Consider the following 17,247-nt stretch of genomic DNA (forward strand, 5'->3'; position numbering starts at 1 on the left):
GAGAAAAAAAAAGAAAAAAGAAAAGAAAAAAATCTTGGATAATAAGGTCACAAAAATTCAGGATTCAGGCCAGGTTTGGTGGCAGACATATAATCCCAGCAATTCTGGAGGCTGAAACAAAAGGTTCAATAATTCAAGGCTAGCCTGGGCAGTTTAGCAAGACCCCAACTCAAAGAAAAACCTTTTTTAAAGGGTTGGGTGGTTCTATCTCAGTGGGAGGGCACTCAGAGTATGTTGCAAGACCCTAAATTCAATCCCCAGTAACATACAATGAAAATACAGAGTTCCTGCCAAAGATAGTAAACAGCATCTTCCTTAAGAGCCCCCAAACATTATACTATATTCTGAGGCTAAGATTATTGACTATTAATAAACCAGCAAGTATATGAAAACTCAACTGTCTGGATTAGTTTTTACTGGTTTGTATAGAAAGAATGTCTTCCTCCTATGAATTAATTCCATACTGGTTAGTAATTTTGAGAGGCAAAAAGTTAATTTGTTCTTTCTAAGTATCACTAAGCAAGTAGGAGGGCTGGGGGTGTAGGTCAGTGGTACAGCACTTACTTGTCCAGCATGAATGAAGCGCTGGATACAATCCTCAGTTTCTCTCTTTCTCTCTCTCTCTCTCTCTCTCTCTCTCTCTCTCTCTCTCTCTCTCTCACACACACACACACACACACACACACAAAATCTGGCAAAGAAGGGGAAAAAAGATTTGAGTTGGCAAGTTCTCAACTCAAAAACAGGACACATTCCAAAAGTCTATAAGTACTGTACCTCGTTTGGACCTTAGAATTCCATTTTTCCATCAAAAACTGCTTATGAGAAAATTTACATAAGGCCACCTCACGATCTACTTTATGATAGAGAATGAACAAGGATCCCAACCAATTTTAAGGCAGAATATTTGGGAATCACTATGCTAGATTATCTTTCTCAAATAATCCACTGGTTCAGACAGCACTGACATAATAGTAGGTTCCTCAACTGATACCTGATATGTTCATATTCCATTCTACTTAACAAAGGGATATGTTTATGCTTTAGCTCATGAAAAATCAGTTTATTATGAAAAGTAAGGTTTTAAAAAATAAAAACACCCATTCTTGAGCTGATTTGGGGGACAGTCAGGGTACCCATGTGCACAAAAAGATTAGGATTCAGAAGTTCCTCCAAGCAGTGCCACATTTTCCTTGACAAGTTTTGTATCTGCCTAAGTGCTCCCAAAAATACATGGTTAAGATCTTAGAATCCTGGACTGGGGATATAGCTCAATAGGTAGAGTGCTTGTCTTGCATGCACAAAACCCTCAGTTCGATCCTCAGTACCAAAAAACAAAAAGAAAGATCATCTGGGTGCCATGGTGCACCCCTATAATCCCAAGGGCTTGGCGCAGGCTAAGGCAGGAGGACTGCAAGTTCAAAAACAGCCTCAGAAATGTAGAAAGATTCTGTCTTTAAATAAAATATATAAAAAAGGGCTGGGCATGTGGCTCAGTGGTTAAGTTCTCCTGGGTTCAATCCCTGGTACCAAAAAAAAAAAAAAAAAAAAAAAATCTCAGAATCACAGAACATGGGAGATTTTCTAAGAAAATGGGGTAAAGCGCTTGCCTCGCATGTGTGAGGCACTATCAATCCTCAGCACCACATAAAAATAAACAAAATAAAGATATTGTATCCATCTACAACTAAAAAATATATATTTTTTTTAAAAAAAGATAAAATACAAGTTCTACTGATCAACATACTTGACCAAAATGGAGGGATTAAAAAAAACTTTTTTGCACATATGATTATACAACCAATGTAATTCTATATCATGCAACCAGAATAATGAGAAGTTATACTCCATATATGTATAATATGTCAAAATACATTCTACTGCCATATATAATGAATAAGAACAAATAAAAAAAATTTAAAAAGGAATGTGAACGGTCTTATATCATTGTGGAAAATATCTTTATTTAACTATATAGTTTATTATTAAACAATCTTGGAAAATAAAGTTAGTTGTAATAAATAACTGCATCAAGTATACATTTATTTGGCTTACATATAATCAAAAATTGGTTTCACCTTATTTTTAGCATAATAAAATACTTTAAAACCCCCCCAAAAAAGGACTTTTTCACTAAAAGCAGATAAAATAGATCCTTATATATTTTTAATTCTCATAAAATTTAATGCTAGGCATGGGACACACACCTGCAATCCCAGCAACTTGGAAGGATGAGGCAGGAGGATCACAAGTTTGAAGCCAGCCTCAGCAATTTAGAGAGATCCTAAGCAACTTAGTAAGACCCTATCTCAAGATAAAAATTTTTTAAAAAGAACAACAACAAAGGGCTAGAGATACAGTTCAATCCTCCCCAGGACAAAAAAAAAAAAAAAAACTCACAAAATGTAACTATCAGATTGATTAGTAAAGCCTCTTTGAAGGATTATCTGTACAGGATTTTCTTTAAATATTTATTTAGTTGTAGATGAACACACAGCATCCTTATTTATTTTTATGTGGTGCTGAAAATTGAACTCAGTGCCTCACACATGCGAGCCAAGCACTTAACCACTGAGCTACAGCCTCAGCCCCTGTACAGGATTTTTAATGAGCTACCCAGCAGACTTATGTGAAGATAAATTTAATGTAGATTTCCTCAAACCAGGACAAAATCATACTAAACAATAAGAATAAGGTCCAACCCCTGCTGGTCACAGTGGCGCACACCTATAATCCCAGTGGCTCAGTAGGCTGAGGCAGGAGAATCGTGAGTTCAAAGCCAGCCTCTGCAAAAGCAAGGAGCTAAGCAACTCAATGAGACCCTATCTCTAAATAAAATATGAAATAGGGCTGGGATGTGGCTCATTGTGAGTGCCTAAGTTCAATCCCAGCCTCTGCAAAAGCCAGCCTCTGCAAAAGCAAGGAGCTAAGCAACTCAATGAGACCCTATCTCTAAATAAAATATGAAATAGGGCTGGGATGTGGCTCATTGTGAGTGCCTAAGTTCAATCCCAGTACTCATGCCCCACAAAAAAAAAGGATAAGGTCCAACTCTTGATTGGACTCCAAAGAATTTGAAGAAGGGCCAGTTTACAATAGCTATCGGTTTGCATGGGATACACACTATTAACCTGTACAATATAGATATCAATGCTAATTATGACCAAAAAAAAAAAGAGAGGGCTCTTTACTCATCCTGAGTAAAGACTATTGGGGGCCATTATCCTAAAACCTAAAGATCACCTCTGCAAGCAACTATTTAGTATACTTATTTTTTAAGCAGTTTGTTTGACATATTAATAACAAGTAATATAGTAGTGGTTAATATATTTTTAAAATGTTTTCACTTAAAGATTGGCAATAGAGCTGAGAAGCACATTATGACAGAATGATGGATATAGTTTATTACAGCCAAGTATAGTGGCATATGCCTATAATACCAGCTACTCAGGAGGCTGCAGCAGGAGCAGGATAGCCTGGGCAAATTTAGCAAGAGCCTGAATTTAAATAAAATAACAGAGGCTGGGAATGTATCTCAGTGGTAGAGTCTATGTACAAGGCTCTGAATTCAATCCCAAGTATCACACACAAAAAAAAAGTTTATTAAGCTCATATTCCAGAATGATTTTTTTTTTCCTGGTAGCAGCAGGGAAAACGAACTTCCCCAAAATGTCAGTCATTACTTACTTTAAAAAAAATAAAAAATACAGATTAGTGGGAGTATGCCCTGGTAAGTAAGCAAGTTAGATATTTGGCTTTTCAAAACTCAGAACTCAATCAATCACTCTGACAACACAAACACAAAGCAAAGTAGACCCAGATTTCTATATACCTTCTTCTAAAGTACTTTTCAGTTACAATTTCAGATAAGGGGAAAAAGTTTCATGCTCAATCTTGTGTTTTTAAACCCTCAATAATCTTGCAAGTAGTAGAAAACTCTTAAATGTATTACTCACTTAAACATGTTCCTGTCAGCATCACCAACGCTGCTCTATTATCCAATTCTGGATACTATTCCCAGATGATTTTTAATCCCTCCCTGACTTTTCCCTCCAACAAGTACTTGGATACCATCTTTACCCTGTCTGCCCCCATTACTTGGTTGTGCTTAAGGAATTATAATTACAGTGATCCCGCCTTTTAGATCATCCTTATACACAAAGCTTCTTTGTAAGATGGGCAATGGAGGGATGCCTTCCAGGCTCCACAGCAAAGGATGGGTGACAGAAACAGAGGAGCTGGATCTGTTAGGGTGGCCCTCAATTTGGTTTCAATATTGTTTCTGGGTTTTTTTCTCATGGCTAATCAGTAAGGGTTCCCTCAGCCTCTCCACTCCTCCCCATGGGGGTAGGGGCGGATGCTGTCCTGACAGATGGGCACAATCACCACAAGCCCAGAAGGCCAGGGAGCAGAAGGAAACAAGAAATAGGGAAGAAAAGCAATCAACAGCTGTCCTGAAGTGCACCCTCTGTGCTCATCTCAGTATAGCTAGGTTTCTGACAATGAAAGTTATCACTGGAGTGAATTGGTGGTTCACATACTAATGCCAGTATTAGCGTTACTGGCCCCCAGTAGATGCTCAAATATGTACTAAGGTGGCAATAAAAAAAAATCTATATACAAAGAGGCATTTAGAACTTATTTTTAAACAAGACAGCACAAATGAAAAATACTTTTTGTTTATTATGAATCCCAACTCCTCTCTATTTGCAAAAGTAATTATGAAATGAATAAGAACAAATAAAAACTTTGCTTTCAGCTCACCCTCTTGCAGTTGTCTGAGAAATGCCCATTTTTTAATTCTGTGACAATAAAATAGATTTCAACAGAAGCTCAGCAAGCACCATTTACAAACACTGAAATCAAAGATGCTAAAGCAGAATAGATAATTCTCTTCAACTCAAGTAATGTCTCAAAAGCACCACAGAATGCCCTACAACCTAACTGCCTGCTACTTTTTTCCATGCACATACTTCTTCCTCTTTCCACTTTTTCCTTCACTTGTCTTTCAAAGAAATCAAATGAGCATATACATCAAAACTTGTAATCTCTCACTCCCCTATTTCTATGTATATTTTACCATGAAAGCAAAAAAGGCAGTGATAGATTTTTATATCATGAAGAAACTAATGATAAACCCTAGTATAATACTATCATTCTCCACCTGCCCAATATCACTTTGGTTAACAGCACCAATACCCATTTAAGAGGAGGGGAGCCTGGCATGGTGGCACATGCCTGTAATCCCAGCTCCTGGGGAGGCTGAGGCAGAAGGATGGAGAGTTCAAAGCAGCCTCAGCAAAAGGGAGGCGATAAGCAACTCAGTGAGACCCTGTCTCTAAATAAAATACAAAATAGGGCTGGAGATGCAGCTCAGTGGTTGAATGCCCGTGAATTCAATCCCCAGTACAATAAATAAAAGTAAAGAAAAAGAGGAAAAACTGAAACCACTTTGGGTAAGAACTATAGGTAAGATCTATTTATTCTCCTTATGCAAACATAAGATCATTTTTGTTAAACACTCTAAGTTTTATTTATACATAATTTCTTTTAAAAATTCCTTAAAGACAGCAGTAAAAGCACAATGCAATTCTCTAAGAGCCTTAATCATGTTTAGAAATAATAAAAAGACAACAGAAACCTGTACCTCCCTTGAGCCCCTAGAATATCACTCTCCCATGACAACTATTCTGGAAAACACTCCGCCATTATTTGCAAAAGCAGTAGGAAGTCCAGTCTTGTCCTTGGTTCATACTCCTCCCTCCCCTCTCTCCAAGAAAAAAAAAAAAAAAAAACAGCAGGAAGCATAAACAACCACTTAATGGAAAATACAAATGGATAAATATTTTCGAAAATGGCTAAAAAGCCTGAGGTCTTCAAAAATTCAAGAATGCTGGTACAGGGAGAAATCAGAAGAGAAAAATAACATTGCATTTCCCCCTCAAAGTGAGCACTGTCAGAATATCAGAGCAAATGCGACCCATAGCTATCTTTTCTCCTTCACTTACCTGATATTTCTGTATTTTTAATGATTTCTCTCATTCTATATTTTCATAAATAATTGGGATCAAATACAGGACAGTTCAGCTGAGCATGGTGATTGATGTAAAGCCAGGGTTGGGGCTCTTTGCCATGAAAAGTTTACATGAAGAACTCTTTTGAGCCTCAGATCCAGCACCAATCCAGCTCCCATGGCAGAGCCATGACGAATATGGATGACCCAGTTAGTTATAGCTAGACCTAGAGTCCCAAAGCTGGTGGGCAGTGCTATTCATAAGGCACCTCAGTGAATGAGATAAAGGAACCCTTTCTGAGGACACACAGTTCCATACCAGATGCTCATCTTGGTAACAGATCTCTACCCTCACTTATAGCCCAAAACAGGTGTCCTTGTGCTAGAAGGAATCTACATTCCTACACAGCAACTGTGATATAAAGTGTACCTGGACCAATGTTGTACCACTAAAGTGGGTTTACAAAAAGAAGAACATCAACATAAACAGGCATTTAAGGGCTGGGTATGTGGCTCAGTGGTGGAGTGCTTGCCTGGCATGTGAAGTCCTGTATCCTATCCTCAGCATCACAAAAACAAACAAAACAAGCATTTTGCAAATTTCATTATCAGAAAAACTCACATTTAATATATGTTCATCCCTAAACACATTAGGAATAGAACAAGGACTACAGCAAAAAGAAATCTAGTGAAAGCTGTAATCCCAGCGACTCAGGAGGCTGAAGCAGGATTTCAAGTTCACCAGTCTCCATAATTTTATAAGACTGTCTCAAACTAAAATAAAAAGGGCTGAAGGTATAACTCAATGGCAAAGTGCCCCGATACAAAAAAGAAAAAGAAATCTAGCAAAGAAAAAAAAAAAAAACTAGCATATTTGGGAGAAAGGAAACTTTCAACTTAAGGGTTAACCAGTTTCCTAAAGACTAGAATCTGTTCAACTATGGGTTCAAATAGCCGAATGACAAATGTTAAGTCATAAGCTAAAACACTAAAACATTTCATATCATCTGCAGAAGGATGACCCACCTTTCTCTTAAAAAAGGCATGAGGGCCAGGCATGATGGTGCACGCCTGCAATCCTAGTTACTGGAAAGGCTGAGACAGGAGGATTGCAAATTCCAAGTCAATTGTCTAGGCAATTTGGTGAGAAGGGTCCATAATTTTAAAGAAGGAGATGGCGGTGCTGGGGTATACAGTAGAGTGCTTTCCTGGCATGTGCGAGGCCCTGGGTTCATTTTCAGTGTCACCAGTAGTTTTTGTTTTGTTTTGTTTTGTTTTGTTTTAAGCAACAAGGGTCCTAAAGGTATATCTGATTGATAGAGCTCAAGCTTAGCATGTACAGGGCCACAGGTTCTCAAAATTGGCTAATTTTCATTCTAGATTAGACCCTTTTTACTCTTATCCTAGCTATAAACCATGGGCATATGTAATAGAAGTCATAAATGCTGATAATCAGCCTTGGTAGGAAGCAAGTCCCTTTGTTACCTGCCTGAAAATAAGAGTTGACAACCTGGATTAAAATGGGTATGGGCATTCAACCCTATATTCTTTTAGGCTCCACCAAAGAGCTGAGAATTGCATGAGTCCAAATCATACCCCAGATTTCTAGGAGGGACAACAGAATACAGCCTGAGGAAGGCTATGGCAAAGCTAAAACAGTGCTTCCAAACTTCAGTGGGCATCAAGAGTCTACTGGGGAGAGAAGTTGGGCACAATAGCACATGCCTATAATCTCACTGATACAGGAGGGCCTTGAACTTATAGTGAGACCCCATCTCAAAATAAAAAATTAAGTTCTGTGGATATTAAGTCAGTGATTTCAATCCCAATACCAAAAAAAAAAACCACTACCAGGAAGGCTGGGGTTGTGGCTCAGCAGTAGAGCACGAAATCTAGCATGTGTGAGGGCCTGGGTTTGATCCTCAGCACCACATAAAAATAAATAAAATAAAGGTATCATGTCCAACTACAACTATAAAATTAATACTAAAAAAAGAAAAATCTATCTGGGCACAGAGGCACACACCTGTAATCCCAGCAGCTTGGGAGGCTGAGGCAGGAGGATTGAAAGTTCAAAGCCAACCTCAGCAATGTGAGGTGATAAGCAACCCAGTCAGACCCTGTCTCTAAATAAAATACAAACTAGGGCAAGGGATTTGGCTCAGTGATTGAGTGCCCTGAGTTCAATCCCCAGTATCAAAAAAAAAAAAACTACTAGGGAGCTTTCTCAAAATCAGATGTCTGAGCCCCTCCATATATATCTAATAAATCAGAATGTGCTAGAGCATTTATTTTGACAAAGCTCAAACTGCTGACCTCGGGCCACTAGAAAGTTTAAAAGACTATGAAATCCTCCACACCTATCAGCAGTTCCCAAATAAATGTCATCCACAGCAGAACTAGGTTAGGCAGGTCAGAGTAGGGTAGAAAAGAATCACCAGCCTGCATGTCTAACAGGCTGGACTAAGTTGGAGTCTGTAGCTTGCTAGAGTTTCATTATTATGGGACAAAAACTCTTGTGTTCTGTAAACAAGAAAATGTTTTGCATATGAGAAATATTTCTGAAAAATATTTAGAGTAATATACTTAATTAATATCTCTGTACCCCACATCCCAAAGATAGCAAATCTTAATGTGTAAATTACCTGATTGAGGTTTCAGGTAATATTATAGGTATTAGTTAAAGCCCTTTACATGCTTCTGTTCAATCCTATCCTCATTTTCTCTACCCAAGACAAGTATTACTTGTGTTAGTATTACCTGCACATGTTTTTATACTATTACTACATATGTGAATAACCACAAACTATTATTTTCCATGTTTTCATATCTTACACAAGTAGAAAGATTCTGTGAGAGTTTTTCTGAGACTTGCTGAACTATATCCCCAGTCATTTTTTGTTTGTTTGTTTGTTTTTTATACATAGTCTCTTGCTAAGTTGCCAGACTGGCCTCAAAGTTGTCATCCTTCAGCTTCAGCCTCCCAAGTAGGATGGGATTACAGGCACATGCTCCATAAGATCATTTTAATGTACTGGCTATAATTTTTTTTCTACACTGTTATACTATTCAATTGTGTGGCTCTAAAAATTTTTATGTTGTCTGTTGGTGGAAATTTAAGCTGGAATAAGCAGTCTTATACTTCTTTGGTATTTATTTTCTTTAAAAAGGGTATAATGATTTCTTTGAATATATACCAGAAAGGGAAATTTTAGGTAGATGGGTATGCCTGCCCACTTTCAACTAGACATCACTATATCACCACTCTCCATGGCAGCTGTACCCATTTACATTCACACTAGTATATAACAGTGTATTTCCCCACAACCTTACAAATAATTATCACAGCATTTAATTTTGCCTATAAGATGGGTATGAAATAGCATCCACTGTTGTTTCAATTTGCTTCTTCCTGATTATAAGTCTGTATATTTTCTTATACAAATGTGAATTTATCTGTCAAGCATATGTTTCTTACAGTTTTTTTTTTTGGGGGGGGGGAACCTAATATGTCTTGTCTGAAGCACAGCAGTTCTTCCCAAAGCACCCCGCCAAGAGCCACCACAGCTGGAAAGCTGAGGTGCAGGAGGACAGCAAAAAAACAGCTGACTTAAACAAGGAATCATTGGACAAAGGGCCTTAATTAATGCATTGGTTAATTAGTCTTTCCCTTCCCTCTTTTGTGGAGACTTACTTCCAAGATAACACTAAGGGCATTTTGGGGCCTGCATCCTTATAACAGGAACAGGAATGGGGTGGGATCCGGAGGAGTGATAAAGCTAGACTGTTTCCATAAAGTATATGACTATCCTTACTCAAAGAAAATGAAGTGATTACAGACCAAAACAATAAACTCAACCTTGTAAGGTACCATCCACCTTAACAGACTCCTTTCAAACTCATCACCTTTGGCTTCCTCTTTGAAACATCCTCATATCTTTTTCTCTACACTAGACACCCTCCCCCCTTCAGCAAACCTTTCATCTCCCTTCCCCCACAATGACTGAATACCCTCTCCTTTTTTCCTCATTCCAGTTTCTATTTTCTGGCTTCATGGGACCCTCTTCATTGCCTGCAACTGCGTTGCTCTCTTCCCCTTTCCTCTGTAACTGCACATCTCTCCCTTCTCTTTCCAAGATACACCCACAGTAAAAACAACCCACCTAATCACCCACCCACCCACCCCCAAAAAAGGGATTTCTGATTATTGCATGCCAAGCAGGAGGGTGACTGACTGGTTCCAACCCTCCCAGCTTCCTTTCCCCTCCCCGCCTGGGATAGCTGTTCTTTCTCTGGGAGTTCTCCAAGTGTGTAGGTCCAGACCACCTGGAAAAAAACTCATATGGCCTTCGGTTGTAAATGCCTTGACCAGGGCCATTTATACAATTTCTGGTTGTGGCACGAACGAACCCCAGGTCATTTCGTGAAAAAGACATTGGCGTCTCCATAAAACCGAGCAGGCCTCCCTCCCCCATTAATTCCAGCTGAACTAGCTTAGTCCGTGCAGTGGTGGGGAAGGTGGCCTGGCAGGGACCAAGCGGTCCCCACAATAAGAAGTTTCCGAAGCTCTGTCCCATTCACTTATGAAAGCCCTCTCACCGAGAGCACACCCCTCACAGCAGTCTCTCGCCCCTGCGGCTCCCCAAGCAGCCTCAGCTCCTCCGTCCCACTCCGCAAGAGATCTTTTCTCCTAAACGAGCCCATAAAGGGCTGGGCGGGTATGCCAAGAACCAGGCCCTAGCCCCCTCCTCCCTGTGCAATCTCCTTCACTTCTCGGGAGCTGGGGGCCTCCTCCCAGTTCCTTCGGCTCCGGACCCGTGCCAGCCCGGGGTGGCCCCGGGTCCCCACGACTCTCGCCGGCTATGTGACCTTGGGCAAGTCACTTCCCCCTCTTAAGCCTCAGTTTTCTTCTCCGCCCAGCGGAGACTTATCGAGGTCTAGCCCTACCCACCCCGGGGGAGAAGGCCACCCACAGGGTGGGAAAACGCTTTGTGAGTCGCTCGGCGCAGCAGAGGAGCAGGGCTCACAGGGGCTCCCGGGCCGGACAAAGCTGAGCCGGACAACGCTCCTCCCCCTCCGCGGCGCCCGACTGCTGGACCACACGCCTTTGGGGCCCCCACCCCCAGAGCCGACCCACGCCCCTCCCCGCCTGGCCAGCTCCAGGACCCCGTACCTGCTCCGGGCGCTCGGCCGCAGGCGCCGCCACCCTGCGCGCCCGCCCGGAGAGGCCCGTGGCCCGGAGGGCTGAGGCGGTCGGCGACGGCGGGCTCGGGCCGGGGCGGCGGCGGCTGGGGGCGCGGGCGGCGCGGGGGCCCGAGCTCGGCGGGGCCCGGCCTTGGAGACGACGACTGAGGCTGGAAGTGCGCGGCGGCGGCTGCTGCTGAGGCGGCGGCGGCGGTGACCGCGGCGGCGGCGCTTCCGCTCATGGCGGGGCCGCAGGCAGCGGCTCGGGCTGCGACTGGACTCCGGCGCGGCGGGCGCTGGCTGGGCCCCGGCTCGCAGCGGCGGCGGCGGTGGCGGCGGCGACGGAGGCGGCTCCCGAGGGGGAGGAGGCGGAGCCGGGAAGCGGCGGCGGCGGCGGAGGGGGCGTGGCCGTCGAGGGGGCGGGAACGCCGAATCGCGCCGCCAATGGGCGCCAGGCTTCTCGGCCGCGACTCCCGGGGCGGGCGGGCGGCGCCGAGGGGTATCCTCAGCCGCGGCCGCTCTCTGATGCTGGGAGGCCGCGGGCCAGTCGACCGCCGGGGGAGCCCAGCTCCGAAGGCTGCCCCGCCCCCGGCCCGCCCACGGGGCGCGGCCGCGGGCCTCAGGGGCCAGGCCTTGCGCTCCCGGGGCCCGGCTGCGCCAGGGCTGTGTTGCGCGGCTCCCTCTTCCGCGGGGGTTTGCGCCCATGAGTGTGCCGGGGGCTCGGCCTGGGAAGCTGCTGCCTGCCCGCCCGCCCGCCGGCTTCGCGTTCCACGAGTTGCGCCGCCTCGGCCTCCTTCCTCTTCCCGGCGCTGTAGCCACCCACTGATCTCCCTCTCTTGGCTGTTTCCTCAAAGTTTTCCCCTTTCCGACACTTAGGAAAGAAACTCTGCCTTCTTTTCTTAAGCTGTGTTTCAATGATAAATAAGTCTCCGCGGACCTGGAGAGGCTGGCACAGGCGGAAACCAAAGAGATGGAGATGAGCTGCCTTCCCCGAGTCTCGGAGACCCATCTTGAATTTTGAGCAGAAGTCAGTGAGCTCAACCCTGGCCCCCCGACCCCTTTTCTGACTTTCTCTTCCTCTTTCTCACTTTAAATTTTGTTAAACACCATCCAGCCCAACTGGGCCTACTCTCGAAAGAAAATGAGCCTGTGAAGCTGGAAAGGCTGGAGCTGTGCTGATGGCTTTCGCTTTCCTTTGAGGGCAAGAATTCTGCGGATTCTTGACCTTAGGGCCGCCTTCCTTTCCCCCATGTGATGTTGGGCACTCAGCACATTTCCTTCCCATGTTCCTGTGACTCTGATATCAAAGGGGCAAAATAAACTCAACCATGTGCTAGAGGTACCTTTAAGTACAGGCTTATGGGTGAGTGTGCAACCAAGCTGCTGACCAGATCATTTCAACGAAGTGGTAACAGCAGCTTTTCCCCACGTGCAGCCACCAACTGCAACTTAGAGGAGAGAGCTCTACAAGTTGACAAGTACAAGAGATGAGTGACTGAATCTTTGGCAACAGAAACTTCCAATTCCACCTTGACATTAAGTGATAAAAATATGATCCAGGCGTTCAGAGAGTTTACAATCTCCTTGGACAACAGTGAGATTCTCAGAAGTTTAGAACTTAAGGATGAATAGGAGTTTACCAATTTGGAGCAGGTTCAAGAAAAGTGGATGCGGGCTGGGGATGTGGCTCAAGCCGTAGCGCGCTCGCCTGGCATGCGTGCGGCCCAGGTTCGATCCTCAGCACCACATACAAACAAAGATGTTGTGTCCGCCGAGAACTAAAAAATAAATATTAAAAAAAATCTCTCTCTCTCTCCCCCACTCTCTCTTTAAAAAACAAGTAAATAAATAAATAAATAAAAGTGGATGCAAAGACATTAAATTATTTTTGGCCAAGAGACCTAAGATTTCTGAATTCAGTCCTTGGCTATGGTCACAAAGGAGGCAGGTAATGTCATGTTATTAGCTGGGTCTTCCATCCCAGGGCCCACAGAAGAACGCATGGTAAGTACTATATGGAGGAATCTTTCCTTCAATAGGTCTCAGCACGTTTGAGCAAAATCATGTCTATTTCTACCCCAAATCCCAAACCCCAGTTTCAGCTCTTACAACTCCAGTTGGAGCAAAAGCCCTAAAAGAAAAGGGACAGTCTACCGGTTTAATCCAGTAACCAGGCATTCCTGGATGCCTTGAGGCCAAGAAGAAATAAAGGAGAAAGTCAGGTAAAACCCCACCTCACCTTGTCTACTAAGGGGAGCAAACAAAAGAATGAATCAAATTTTTTCTGCTGTGGTCCCTGTCTCTTAACATTTCCATCCTCCAGTGATGATTAGGAAGAGAAATTAACATTATGTGCTTAGGAGCTGGGAATGTAGCTCAGTGGCAGAGCATTTGTACAGCCCTGGGTTTGATCCTCAGCACTGCAATAAATGAATGAATAAAATTTCAAAAAGCATTGTGAGTTTAAGAAACAACAGGTTTTATGGGATGCAGCACAGCCTGGGTGATGAGTGGTAAGAAGAGTCTTACCACTGGAAAGTTAAAAGGTATCTTGGGCTAGGATTGTGGCTTAGTGGTAGAGCGCTCGCCTAGCATGTGGAGGGCCCTGGGTTTGATCCTCAGCACCACATAAAAATAAATAAGCAAAATGAAGATATTGTGTCCAGTTACAACTAAAAAATAAATATTTTTAAAATGCATTAAAAAAGGTATCTATATTCAATGGAGTATTAATCAATCAAAGAAGAATGAAAGCCAGGTACAATGGCTCATATCTGTAATCCCAGGTACTTGGGAGGCTGAGGCAGGAGAAACTCAAGTTTGAGGACAGCCTGAGCAAGACCCTGTCTCAATAATAAAGTACAAGAAGGATGAATGAATAAATGAAATCCTGTCATTTGCAATTAAAAGGATGGAACTGGAAAACATATTAAGTGAAAAAAGTCAGACACAAGATGGGCATGGTGACACACATCTGTAATCCTTGTGACTTGGGAGACTGAAGCAGAAGAATTGAAAGTTTAAGGCCAACCTCAGAAACTTGGTGAGGCCCTAAACAACTTAGACCATCTCAAAATAAAAATAAAAAGAGCTGGGGGCCTGGGGATGTGGCTCAAGTGGTAGCGCGCTCGCCTGGCATGCGTGCGGCCCGGGTTCGATCCTCAGCACAGCACCACATACCAACAAAGATGTTGTGTCCGCCAAGAACTAAAAAAAATAAATAAATATTAAAAATTCTCTCTCTCTCTCTCTCTCTCTCTCTCTCTCTCTCTCTCTCTCCTCTCTCACTCTCTCTTTAAAAAAAAAAAAGAGCTGGGGATGTAGCTCAGTGATAAAGCATCCTGGGTTCAATCCCCAGTACCCCCCAAAAAAAAGCCAGACATAGAAAGACAAGTAGCACATGTTCTCTCTCATATGTGAAAGCTTAAAAAAAAAATTGACCTGAAAGTAGAATAGTGATTACTAGAAATTGGATGGTACAGGAGAGAGGGTAGAAAAAGAATGGTTGGATTTGATCAGTGCATGCTTTAATGCTTATATAAATATATCAAGCTAAATTCCATTAATATTTACCATTAATACATTTTAATAAAAAAAGATGAGGCCAGATTATGAAGAGTCTCAAATGCCATATTAAGGCTTTTAAATTTAACCCGAGTGGGCTGGGGATGTGGCTCAAGCGGTAGCACGCTCTCCTGGCATGAGTGCGGCCCGGTTCGATCCTCAGCACCACATACAAAGATGTTGTGTCCGCCGAAAACTGAAAAATAAATATTAAAAAATTCTCTCTCTCTCTCTCTCTCTCTCTTTAAAAAAAAGAAAGATTTAAAAAAAAATTTAACCCGAGTAACCAAAAGGAGTCATTGGAGGATTTAGTGAGGGAAGAATGTGATTAGAATGTGCTTTGGAAAGAAGGAGATCTAAACCAAGACAAGAGATGGTAGAAATAGAATTATTAAGATGGTATACCAACAGGGCATAATTTTTGAGGAAAATGAGAAACAAAAATAACACATTTTTGGCAATGAGGTGACAATAGTAGTACCATTCCTGACGAGAGGGAATACAGTATGGAGGATATAAGAAACAGAGAACTTTGAGGGTTAGTTTAATTCTTTGACCCTACACAGGAGGCAGAAGTACTGCAGTGGTTGGACTAGACACACTAAAATAAAATTACTAATGTCCTTCTGAGATTGGGATTCAAAGATTTGCAAAGGAGAAGCAAAATAGCAGATTTGCTCATTTGATTTTCTTCCATTTTAAAAAAAATTGTGGTAAAAATATATGTAAATCACAAACCCGTGTTATTTTGACCATTTTCAAGTCTACAATTGTAATTTAAAGTGGCATTAACTGTATTCATAATGTACAGCCATTACCACTATCCATTTCTATCTTCATTATCACAAACAGAAACTCCGTACCCATTAAATAAACATTACCACTTCCCTCTTCTTCCCAGCCCCTAATACATCTATTTTATTTTCTATCTCTATAAGATCATAATGCTTTCTTCTACACACACTCCTGGGGATCAAACCAAGGACCTTGAACCTGGTAGGCATTCCTATCTGCCTCTTTGCATTTGGATATTTTAGGTTCCTCATGTGAGTGATATCACACAATATTTGTTTTTGTGTCCATCTGGATCATTTCATTTCTTATAATGTTTTGAAGGTTCATTCATATGGTAGTACCTTACAATTTCCTTCTAAAAAAGAAATTTCTTAATTCCATTGTATGTGTGTGCACACACACAATATTTTATTTATGCATTCGTTCATCTGTTAATGAACAATTTAGGGCTGGGGATGTGGCTCAAGAGGTAGCATGCTCTCCTGGCGTGCGTGCGGCCCGGGGTTCCATCCTCAGCACTACATACAAACAAAGATACAAATAAAGATGTTGTGTCCGGCGATAACTGAAAAATAAATATTAAAAAATTCTCTCTCTCTCTCTCTCTCTCTCTCTCTCTTCAAAAAAAATGAACAATTTAGGTTGCTTAGACTTTTCGGGTTTTATGAATAATGCTACTGTGAATATTGACTTATATTAAGTATCTCTTTGAGTCCCTGCTTTTGATTTTTGTCCATATATTTGTAGAATTGTTGAATCATATGGAAATCTATGCTTAATTTTTTTTTTTGTTACAGAAGTACTTTGCCACTGAACCACATCCCCAGACCTTTTTATTTATTTATTTATTTATTTAGTTAGTTAGTTAGTTAGTTAGTTTTGGTACTGGGGGATTGATCCCAGGGGCACTTAGCCACTGAGATACATCTCCAGCGCCTCCTCCCACTTTTTGAGACAGGGTCTCACTGAGTTACTTAGGGCCTCGATAAGTTGCTAAGGCTGGCTTTTAATTGGCAATCCTCCTGTCTCAGCCTCCAGAGTTGCTGGCATTATAGGTATATGCCACTGTGCCCAGCTCTATTCAACTTTTTGAGGAACCACCAAACTGTTTTCCACAAGATATGCACCATTTTCCATATCCACCAGCAATGTTCAAGGGTTCTGATTTCTTCACATCCTCACCAACACTTATTTTCCTTTTTTTTTTCATAATAGCTATCCTAATAGATATGAAATTTATCTCAGGTTTTCATTTGCATTTCCCAGTTCACTTCCAAGCCCAGCACAAGGTCTGTTACCTGAATTTGTATCTCAGCACAGCTTCCAAGTTATTATTTGGCACGTAGGCAGAATGAAGGGGAGAAATTATAAGGAAATAATGAAAGAAAGTAAAAACTTCAAGAACATTGAGTTAAACCCTGTGCAGCGGCACAAATCTATAATCACAGCTACTGAGGAAGAGATTGAACCCAGGTCCTTATATATGCTAAGCACATGCTCTACCACTGAGTTACATCCCCAGCCCCTAAAAGAGTTATTTCATGAAAAACTACAAGGCTAAAATAGACCTTTAATAGTATGTAAAGTGAAAAGAAGAGCAAGGTAGTATTATAAATATTACAAAATAATACTTTGCAGCCTCACCCACTGATAGACTCCAGACAAGGCAGTAAAAATAGTATTCCCAAATG

General features: G+C 42.0%; 1 protein-coding gene across 1 annotated transcript in view; it reads right to left on the reverse strand.

Moving 5' to 3' along the window:
* Rnf38 (ring finger protein 38) overlaps nt 1-11,476 on the reverse strand; it is a 122,767-nt gene extending 111,291 nt beyond the window's left edge. The window contains exon 1 of the mRNA XM_077797064.1: nt 11,187-11,476. Within this exon, the coding sequence (XP_077653190.1) occupies nt 11,187-11,439 (253 nt within the window). The 5' untranslated portion in view covers nt 11,440-11,476. The remainder of the gene's footprint in view (nt 1-11,186) is intronic.
* Between the last annotated feature and the right edge of the window lie 5,771 nt (nt 11,477-17,247).

The sequence above is a fragment of the Urocitellus parryii genome, chromosome 4 (assembly GCF_045843805.1).
Source record: "Urocitellus parryii isolate mUroPar1 chromosome 4, mUroPar1.hap1, whole genome shotgun sequence".
NCBI lineage: Eukaryota > Metazoa > Chordata > Mammalia > Rodentia > Sciuridae > Urocitellus > Urocitellus parryii.